This window comes from Palaemon carinicauda, chromosome 36, assembly GCF_036898095.1.
Source record: "Palaemon carinicauda isolate YSFRI2023 chromosome 36, ASM3689809v2, whole genome shotgun sequence".
NCBI classification, from domain to species: Eukaryota; Metazoa; Arthropoda; class Malacostraca; order Decapoda; family Palaemonidae; genus Palaemon; species Palaemon carinicauda.
In genome coordinates, this window is record NC_090760.1 from 68,822,124 (window position 1) to 68,833,525 (window position 11,402).

The following is an 11,402-nucleotide window of genomic DNA, read 5'->3' on the forward strand; positions in this document are numbered from 1 at the left end:
TGAACGTCAACAACTGCAGAGACAAAACAAAACGTTAGTTCAGCTTTGAAAACAGTACGAGACTGTCAAAGAAAATCTTTCAAACTCTGTGGCGGAAATAGCATAATATGTTAACAGGTAAAACCGAAATGACGGGCTCAAAGTTTATTAACTTCGGTAAAAGACCGCCTACTATTAGGAAGGTCGAATATAAACAAATATAAAAATTAATTTTAATGAGTTTATAATAAAAGGAAGTTAATCGAAGAGGCCTATAAGAGGCGGAGAGATATAAAATAAATCTATAACTTTTGTTAAGCAAAATTAAGAAAGAGAGTCTATACTCTCTTAGACACCAACACTTCCGTCTAAGGGAAGGGTCGGCCATTGAAAAGTGAACGAGAGTTCATACTCTCGTCACCAAAATTAATCAAATTAATTCCAAAAGCTAACTAAGCTAATATAGAAGTTTCCAGTAAAGCGACAGCCGAAATCAAAGAGAAATACTTCACCAAAGTCGTGAAAATACTCCAAGAACATAAGTGTATCCCAGAACGTCTTGCCGGAAGCACGACAGAGGAATAATTGAGGAGGTGTCAACAAGAAGTACTTGAGTACCTGGCCACAGGTGGCGCTGGTAAATACACCCCCTTCTAGTATTGTGATAGCTGGCGTATCCCTCCATAGAATTCTGTCGGGCAACGGAGTTGACAGCTACATGATTATCGGGTAAGTTTAATATTGAAAACTGCAAACTTGCATTTCAACCTATATGGTTTTTGGCACTCCATCAATTAGGGCAACAATCTGCTAAGTAATACACAGCCCTACATACTGAACAATACTTACGGCAAATTGCAGTGCTGCAACATGCGTGTCAGGGACACGCAATTACCCTGTATCATGTTCCCCGGGCGGCCTCCAACAGTGGGAACGGACCGGCGACGACAAGCCGCATAAAGGGCGCAAGCAAGCCATGGTAACTGGTCCCCCTGAAATGGAAGAGCATGGGTTAATTACAGTCTGGATTCCAATATACAATTACATAGAATGGATTCTTTGAAAACCACAATGGTATCACTAGATGTGCAAACACTTTGAATTTTCTGCGAAAGCACAATACTATACTTAACCATACATTGGCCAACTACAACTCAAGATGGCTGCTGAAAAATTTGGGCACTGTAAGTAAACCGAAGCAATCTATATCTTGGTCAAGTTAAAATCTACTTCAATCAGCTCAAATTCCATGCAATCAAATGTACTGAACAAACAGATTCAAACCACAGTCAATATCACCTTATCACATGAAATGATACTTCCTAAAAGGCCAATTCCTCTAAAACAAAATAGTATACTTAATGTAACTTCAAGTCTATAATATGCAAAATAAGTATACTGAACGCTTAGTCCTCTAAGGTCCAAATCAGGAGCACTATTCCCTGTGACAACAGACCCAATCTGGGTATGGAACCATGCCCAAATAGTTTACCGGTAGCTAATGTTCAGTAGACTACAAAGGAAATTTTAGTTTTGTAGTTACCAAACTATTGGAGTGTATAGAAGACTTATTCTGCTAATTAGTATAACAATAGCACAACAACCATTTCAAAGCTAAATTTGATAGATGCATTGTAGGTGAACATTTCATGAAACCCGCACGTCGACAATCAAACTTAGATCTAGGAAAAGGTAGTCTGTCATTCGGACAAGCGATTTGTGGTCTGACAAACAAGTGGGTAAGTCTTCCTGGTGAATAAGTCATAAAGTTATGCAATGAACAGCTTAAACAACAAACAGCTATGTGGTGATTAGTTCAATAAAGTCATGTGGTGGTCTGTAGACTTTAAAAAACAGTCAAATGGAAATTACATCAATTTGTCAACTGGAGTTAAGAGGAATTTCATACCCCTGTAACATTTAAAAAGTACAATATCCCAGGCAACTCCAATCCATGAAACAATCTGGCTCATGGACTTGAATTACCAGAGAAATAACATTTGTAGACAGCATACATTCCAGGTCTTATCAATGTTATTGCTACAAGCTGAGTTTTCTTAACCTTCCAACCACCCTGTCTTTAAATGATCCACTACATTGTCATACAACTGTAGAATTCAGGCGTTGTCTCCATGTCAGAATTTAACAACAAGCATCAACAAAGGTTGCTAACAAGATCCATAGGTGAGGGACAGGACAATGTCCGACAGAGCAATCATACCATCCATACAATCAGCTCCTAACCCCTCAACCCAAGCAAGGACCAGAGAGAGCCAGGCAATGGATGTTGATTAAAACAGCAGACCTAGTATATAGGCATCCAGTTTAGTTGTAGAATATGTGGATTACTTTCAAAATTAGTGTGTATATTTGGCTAACTACAGAAAGCCGCATCCTTTACTAAGCGGGTAACAACAGATTCATTGGCCATTATTATGTATTCCTGCAGGAACAAGTTAATTCTTCTTGTTACTTCACTGTTTCAGTTATACCTTCAATCAATGATCCAGTTTCCCATATTTGTTATCTTAAAAGAAGTGCCTTGTATATCCATACATATTCAAAACTGGACATGCAGCGAGAACAAGCGCACTTTAAATCTAGAATATTATCCTATATATTATATCGATATTAAATAGTTACCTATGCCCATTCTTCATTTAACAACTTTACATCTAAAGTACTATAGCCTACTTTATGGTGAAAATTTGGTTATTATCTACAAGGTATTTAAGAGAATCATCCGCCATAAAAGCCAAAATCGGCAAATATCATTGGATTTCTATAACTTTACTACATGTTTGTATTACTACTCTGCTGATTCTCTATAAATTTCATTGGAATCAGACCATAAATATATTTTTTATAATAAAAATTGAAAAAATAAATTCAATTTTTTCCATCTGTTCTTGAAAAATACGGCATTGAATTAAATATTTGTCATGCTTAGTGCTATTTGGAGTGAAAATATTAGTCTGAGGAACATTTTCTATATTAGTTTTATTTCATTTTACTGGTATTTATGTTTTTCTTTTTGTAAACTTTGAAAAAGAATTTTATATTTCTAATAACCTTGCAAATATAATTCCTCACACCAGATTTTAGCATTTTTATTCCACTTTTCAATTATATATTTCTCTCTAAAATCGAATAAATAAGTGAGAATAAGTATGTTTTTGAGTTATGACCTCCCAAAGATTTGCTATAAATTTCTTCTCAAGAAAATCAAGATAACATCACTATGACAACCTTACTTTGTACTTTTATTGTTTACTCCTAAATGAAAGCTCCCTAAACAGGGATTTAAACCCTAACTTTACTAATACTTGTGGTGTAAGGATGCCACGAGTTGCCAGCGGCCTCTCATTGTTGCCAGAGTTTTAGTTAGAATGCTCCAGCTTTGTATTCTATTTCATGTTTTCCTCGCCTTTTTTTTTTTTTTTTTGGTTATTTTTTGTTGCTCTGTTTACTTTTTGTTCTTTCTTTGACCTTAGGTAACACTGGCCTTGCTATAAAGTTCATGAGGACGCTGTGAAAACACAATGTACATACGAAATACAAGTAAGCAAACACATCTGCAATGTAACTTCTATACGCCTTCGGAAACTGGCTGTTCTTCTCATAGTTCACGTTCGCCTACCCTCTACCAATGCTTTCCATCTCAGCTAGACGTACAAGATTTTGAAATGTAAGTGAAGAAATCACTATATATATGCAAAAATAAACACACAAAGACGATTCTGTCAAACTTAGCCATGCAGATGATGCAGTAAAGATGATGCCATCATTTAAAGACCGCTGTATCTTCAATATTTGTAAAAATAATTGGCTGAAACTTCTGGAGAGCATGTATGATATGTTTCTGCATACATAAAAACAATAATACAATTTTAGACTCCTGAAAGCTATGTCAAAACACCATAGCGGACAATCCCCTTAAAGCAGTTAAACATGGCAAAGGCAATAACAGCAAGTACAGAATTAAACTTAAAGTTTAGGTCATCGTCTTGAGGAATCTTCAGTTTAAGTGGCATGATAAATGGGATGCAAACTTTTTCAAATTTTCAATGTAACTTGTATTTCAACGTGTTTAGAACAGCCATTAAACTTAACGAGGTGTAGTGGCTACTGGTGGGTGGAGGGTAAACACTGCCTAACTGACAGCCAGCCATGCACCCACTTTTGACCACTTGCAGGATGGTTGATGAGAATGGCAAGAAAAAGGCAACTTAAAGGGCTCGCCTTGCATACTGTGGTTACGAAAAATACAAGATTTGAAAAATGGAAATTCATTATTATACAAATACAAACCCTTATCCTTTAATAAGAGACTTATTCTTGGGAGGCAAAGTCTCCATGAACCAATTATTATTATTAATAACTAAGGTGGTTTAGCTTTCCTGGGAAAATTTCAGAGCACCTGGTCCTGCATAGGAACAGAGGTAATGATTCCTGTCATCCCAATCATTAAGACGGAGGTGTTAAAGTAGGCCCCTTCTAGGCAACTGGTAGGCCGTCAGGGTAGAACCTTTATCCATGTGATGGTTACATAGCCTGAATGTACAGTCATTATGAAAAAAGTTTGCATATACAGTATTCTACTCATCCTCTCTATGATATGGAAGGAGGAGAGAGATGATTCTTAACCTAACTTGTCTAGAAAGAAAAAGTGCACATTTATGAGGCTTTCCTGCATTTGAAGACTTGTTCAACTCATGATGGATTATATGCTTTTCGTCCCATGAGGGAGCTAGATTTGAGACACCGTCAACACCACACCAAGGATCTGTGGGTATACTCCCCTAAGTAGCGAGCGGCGAAGGTTGTACTTTATGCATGGTGTTTCTAGGCTCCTGCCCTTTGTCACATGTTGAATAATTAAAGTAAAAATATTAATGGGGTTAATTAAAGTCGCAGTATGTAGGGCTGTGGTTGCTGGCCTATGACCTCATCTCCAAGATTCCTGTGTATTGTCACAAGAAACCGGGCCACCCTGACTTCGTGAACTTGTATCAAGATGGTCCTTTTAAACCCTCACTAGATGCAGGGTAGGCATTTCTTATGGTCTCACAAAGTGTTCTTAGGCATCTTATTTTTTGCCCTTCCAGTGATGAGAATTGTCTGATGCTCCAGCTTGAAGCCGAGTTCTCCTTAGGTAGTACAGAAGTGCCTTCATATGACAGAAGCTAATGAACCTAATACTAGCTAGTTGCTTCTTGAAGAGAAAGGATGGAAAAGGGCAATTGGTTCGGGGTCTTGGCCACAGACTACAGAACAAAGGTGAAGAAGACCTTCCATCCTTTGGAATAACTTGTGACATATGAAATCCTATGAAGCTCGCAAACCCACTTCACCAATGCTAAGATGATGATAGGCTAGAGTGTCAGATCACTGTCTGATACCCAACTTGAGAGATCATACTGAGCACGCATAAGTGACACACGGATTAGGGCAACATGCCATTCTCGGGGTCAGAACTCCTGCAAAAGAGAGATCGGAGAAGAAAAGCAGGGCCCTTCAGCAGTTAGAGACTGAGCAGAGCATGAACACACGTCTCCTTTTGATCAGTCTTCCTAGACTACTGCTTATAGATTTTCATCATTCTCTTTCCGAAAGTAGCAATGTCTGAAGAATCAGAGGTGACAGAACATAAAGTTTGCCTAATACGAGTTGAAGCCAAAGATGAGGCTCCGATGTGGGAAGAGGCCACGTAGTTCTCTTGAAACCAGCAGATAATACCTCTAGTGCCTCCAAGGGGATTGAGAAGACACTGAAGGGGCAGAAGGATGAAATTCCTTCCCTTACATATGTGGCAGCAGGAAAATCTCCCTTTGCCGACTAGCAATGTTCAAGGAATGTTGATTTCCTAAGACCACATTGTTGTCGCCGTCGTTGTAAGGTCACATAAGTATGAAAATGTAAACAAGAGGTTTTCATCAAAATCAGTCACACATTTAAGGTTATTCGAAAACCTACTGCATGTCCTCTTCTACCTTTAATCTACCCCTCGAACAAGACAGTGTTATCACAATTACCCATTTCTTCTAAAAGCGACAACAAAAAACTAAAAGCCAAAATTAATGAGGCAGCAAGAGTATGTCTGTACTGACTGCAGCCAAAATAAAGAGCAAGTGCAGAGCAGAGTGGTAGTTGGCCAGTATTATGAAAGACAATTAACACTGACTTTGCAATATGATTCTACAAATACTTGAATATAAAACCACAAATATTGTGAAATCAGAAACACGCCAAAAATTTTTCTTGTGACGCAGGACTAGAAAAGCAGTTGTGTTCTTCAGTATAACCGCCATTCCAGCTACACTGAAACCATACTTCTGATAATGGACAATTGTTTGTATTCATATATGAGCTAGTTAAGATCATAAAAATAAGTGCATCTACTAACAATATCCATATAAAACCCCCTTGTGCTATGTGGGCAGGGCGAGATTAATACTCTCACAAAGGATGCCCTTAGTGATTAAGGAAAGGGACAAGTCATTGCAACATAATGTGTTAGACTGGACACATGATAAGCACCCAAGACCTTTATAGTAAGATTGAGGGCTCTGTGTTTATATGACCAATAAATAAAGTATGACACTGGTACTTGAAGGGCTACAACCTTACTCACGAAAAAATGTTTTTGTCTAAGGCCCTCACCCAGTATGACTTGCATTTAAAGTCACACAGAGAACAAACAGAAAAAAAAAAAAGACCGAGCTCATTGCAGACCAGATAAACTAAACCACACCAGACAACAGGAGAATAAGCTAAATCCTGGTGTGCAATATTTGTACATTGAACTAAACCACATTCAGAATTATGCCAATCTATGAACATCCACATACTGTACATTCTATGAAACAACTTAAAACTTGTTGGGGAATTAAAGTTTCCAGTTTTTTCAAGCTTAAAACCATCGTTCACAACCTCGATTTGATCTTGGTCCCGTAAAGATTGATGGAATCCTGCTGGACAAAGCTCTGACATCAGATGATAGGAATCTATCTATGCTACAAATAGCAGGAAAACTACAAATAAAGTAACTTTTCCCCAATCACAGCAGTTTAATTTTGTTATAAGAATCTAGAAAATAGATTTCCTACTAAGGAATACTTACAGAATTTCTAGGCAGACTTTTGACAAAATATTGAAAAAGAATTAAATAACGAAAAATAACACTTTCTGGGTCGACCTGTGACGCCCGGTGAAGAATTACTCAAAAAGAAGGCTATAAAGAGGGTACGGTCACTGAAATTTCAAGGGCGCCTGTTCACAGTCCCCAAGAAAAATTCATTGGTGCTGAGCCGATGAATTCTTCTTGTCAACTGTGAACAGGCGCCCTTGAAATTTCAGTGACTGTACCCTCTTTATGGCCTTCTTCTTGAGTAATTCTTCACAGGGCGTCACAGGTCGACCCAGAAATAGATTTTTCCTTTGTCAAAATCCCTTTTATATATGCACATTATATCTTCAAGAAAATGTACAGTACTGTATACAGTCTGATACTACAATCTAGATATCTGTAATTCTGGAATGTAACAGTTTGGAAGTGATGAACTGTTGTACTACTGCAGATTCCCCCCTCTGCCAGAGATTCATTATACTGATTGGACTATTAATGGTTGTCTACTGTAGCTTAAACAATCTTGTGTGGTCCCAAGACTGTACATACAAGCTCTGGCAATATTACAGTCAATGATATAAAGTTTATAAGTTAAAGACATTTTTAGTATTATGAAAGACAATTAACACTGACTCTGCAATATGATTCTACAAATACTTGAATATAAAACCACAAATATTGTGAAATCAGAAACACGCCAAAAATTTTTCTTGTGACGCAGGACTAGAAAAGCAGTTGTGTTCTTCAGTAACTGTATAAACTGCTGTTTAACCTATGGCGATTCCCATGACGTTAAGGGGAAAACAAGAAAAATGTGATAAATCAATGCCAGATCAAGCAAAGGTGACCATAAAGGCCAAGCCAGGTCCTCATACACGCTTGAGAAGCACTTATAATCAAAGTCACTAAAAGTGAGAACACAAAAGCACAATGTGGACAGTGGTCGAGTAGCAGGTGTCGGAACATCAGTGACCACGAGTAAAGCAAGAATGGAGCCACAAGCTCAGACATGCCCACCTGGTTAGGGGGGGGGGGTTTAGAGGGTAACCATACAATGTTGTCAGATTGACAGGACTTCTTTAATTTTGGATGTAGAAAAAACAGCAACAGAGTGAACAGATATATATAGAAGACGAGGGTTTGTATTCACATAGCAAAAGCAATGCAAAGGTAAAAGCCATAGAAGGTGAAGTGTTTATATATCTATATTAAAAGGAAGGTATGTGGTTTGCAAGATCACATTTAGAAATAGAAACAATCCTGTAAATAGGGCAGTAATAATCATGATTAAAGATTGCCGGCTTTAGCCAAAAACCAAACTAAAAGTGTAACATAATACTGTACTATTACAAACTGAAGTAGTCTTGTAGATTCTATAAATGGCTGTGGACTATCAACCCAAAATACCAAAACTGGTGATAAAAAATAACCATACTGTCAGGACACATCTAAGGGAGAAGCTACTGTCCACCATTTGTGAAAAAATATCACCAGGCACCATTGTGACAAGATTTGTTAGAAACCAAACAACACCAGACTACAAACAAGTATAAAACACATTTGGTTTTATTTTACCTTAAGATCAGACAATTAAGGCATAACACCAAACATCTTTTATTAATTAAAATTGTACTTTTAAGACACTCTCCCTGGTTCTGTCACACACTGATAAGCCCTATACCCTAAAGGACCTACATGATTTTGACTGTCATACATTCTTAGGTTTTTGGAGAAACAAAGCTATACAGTATAACAATAATAAGACACTGGAAATAATTAGATATATTTATTTTACCCCACTATTTAGAACTATAGTAAGATACTAATACCATACTTATTTTCTAATTTATTTAAATACCACTATATTTTAATAAATTTCATTTTAATGTCCCCTGATACGGGAAGACTTAATACTCTCGATAGGTGGTGCTACTATCCTGACTTTGGTATCCCATTTACTGTAGTATTACGAGTAGATATACAGATCTTTTGGTGTCGTCTGAGTTTTTCAATCCATACCCTATTATTATTACTATTACGAATAGGCTATTTAACCGGTCCCGGTAAAATAGACAAACCTATTTTTAAGCTTATTTTGCCGGTCTCAAACAAATATGAATATTTTATTGTTTTATAGGTTCCTGGCAATGTTATTAGTGAAGAGGAACATGGTCCGCCAGATGATTCAGCTCTTCAAGACCAAAAATCCCAAATGGATTGACATCATTATTTATAATATTTACCGGCAAAATAAGCTTAATAGCAGGTTTGTCTATTTTACCGGGACCGGCAAAATAAGCTTAAAAGTAGGTTTGTCTATTTTACCGGGACCGGCTAAATAGCCTCTTCCTTACTATTACTATCCAAGCTACAACCCTAGTTGGAAAAGCAAGATACTATAAGCCCAGGGGCTCCAACAAGGAAAAATAGCGCAGTGGGGAAAGGAAATAAATAAATGAAGAGAACAAATTAACAATAAATCATTCTAAAAAAAGTAACGTCAAAACAGACATGTCATATATAAACTATTAACATCATCAAAAACAAATATGTCATAAATAAACTATAAAAAAGACTCATGTCAGCCTGGTCAACAAAAAGGCATTTGCTCCAACTTTGAACTTTTGAAGTTCTACTGATTCAACTACCCAATTAGGAAGATCATTCCACAACATCTAATGTTAGCTCTGCCTTCAACAAATTTGAAACTGTTCTGCTTTAATACTCCTTAATGAAGTTATATTAATAGGGTTACCCCCAAAAAGGTGCCCATTTCCATTTTATTATTATCAATACTAGCAAAGCTACAACCCTAGATGGAAAAGTAGGATGCTATAAGCCCAAGGGCTCCTACAGGTAAAATTACCCAGTGAGGAAAGGAAACAATGAAATAGAATAGTGTGCCTGGGTGTAACCTCAAGCAAGAAAACTCTTTTGAAGATTTTAAATGGTGAGAAAACAAGGGGTGTAAAATTAGGAAATACCAGTTGGTAAACAAGGTTACGACTTATCTTGGGGTAACCTGTGCTCACGGAAGTGTCAAGGAGTGTCACAGGGGGGATCAGCTCAACAGTAGAAACGTAGAAGAGTACTATACACTAGCTTAGGTTAAGTGGGAAGGCTTAAATCTGGTCGTAAACTATTATAATTTACTTTTTACCTATGCTCAGTCATAACTCATCATATTTTTAAAATCTATGTTTATAAAAATGATTTGCACCAAATAAAATTACTTGTGTTCCTTATTTACTTGTATCAGTTCCACTAGGGTTATTGTACTATACTAAGATTTTACCGACCGGGTCAACCTCAAGAAGAGCCGGCCTACCAGCAAGGCAGTAATTCTATTTTAATCTAATTCTGATCATAAGGATTAACTCGATAATCCTATAACAGTTATACCGGCCGTAATAGGATCAGGGATTTAAAATGGATTAAGTCAACGGTAAGGTAATACCGAAAATGCCGATTTTATTTTATAAATCTCAATAAATTGTTAAAATGACTATCGAGCCATTAGCTCATTTGCCAAAACCTGTGAATGAAACTCAAATGATAAATAGTCGTATATATAGTAATATAACCGAACAAGTGAATACGGCAAAACAAGTGCAACCAATCAAAACAAACACCACCACCGGACGGATGTCTGTCTGTCTCTCTGAGCACTCACCTCTAACGTGTATTTCAGCTCGATATTCTCGTAATTGGTCCACGCTTCATCGGATGTGAATGCATCTAAATTCAGATCAAGGGATAAATCCACGTATTTCCTTCGGACACTGGTCGCACCGTCAGTCTCACTCATGTTTTTGCCCCCGTAAAAGAACAACACCTCACTCACACACCATACACTGAGACGCGCATCTCCACGCTGGGAAGTGGCGCCACTGAATGAGTACGGCAGACAGCGTGTGGCGGGAAAACCTTGGTCGCCGCCTAACCGTCTTACTTCGTTATAAAAAGTAGTTTCATATGTCTACGTCTTTTCCTATATTTTACTTACCGTAATTATAATTAAAACACAATAATCATATATAATATTTTTCTATACATCGATATATTATAATAGATAAACGTTTAATCCATTCAATCTATAATCCATGCACTGTGTCGTCTACATCGGCGGAGAAATATTAAAGACCATTTGTTTTGGCGGGAAGTGACTTGAGAGAAGAGTGGGCGATGCTGGTATTTACAAACACTTAAACGTCCCTTTTATACTATGGTTGACCCTTTAAATACGAAAATCCCTAACCGTCACCGTGTGAAAGTTTCTATTTGCGTTTATTAG

At 37.3% G+C, this 11,402-nt stretch overlaps 1 protein-coding gene across 1 annotated transcript in view; it reads right to left on the reverse strand.

The window, feature by feature from the left end:
• LOC137628875 (retinoblastoma-like protein 1) overlaps window positions 1–11,015 on the reverse strand; it is a 53,916-nt gene extending 42,901 nt beyond the window's left edge. Inside the window, 2 exon segments of the mRNA XM_068360126.1 lie at window positions 829–971; window positions 10,782–11,015. Of these exon segments, the coding sequence (XP_068216227.1) occupies window positions 829–971; window positions 10,782–10,916 (278 nt within the window). The 5' untranslated portion in view covers window positions 10,917–11,015.
• Window positions 11,016–11,402: the final 387 nt, after the last annotated feature.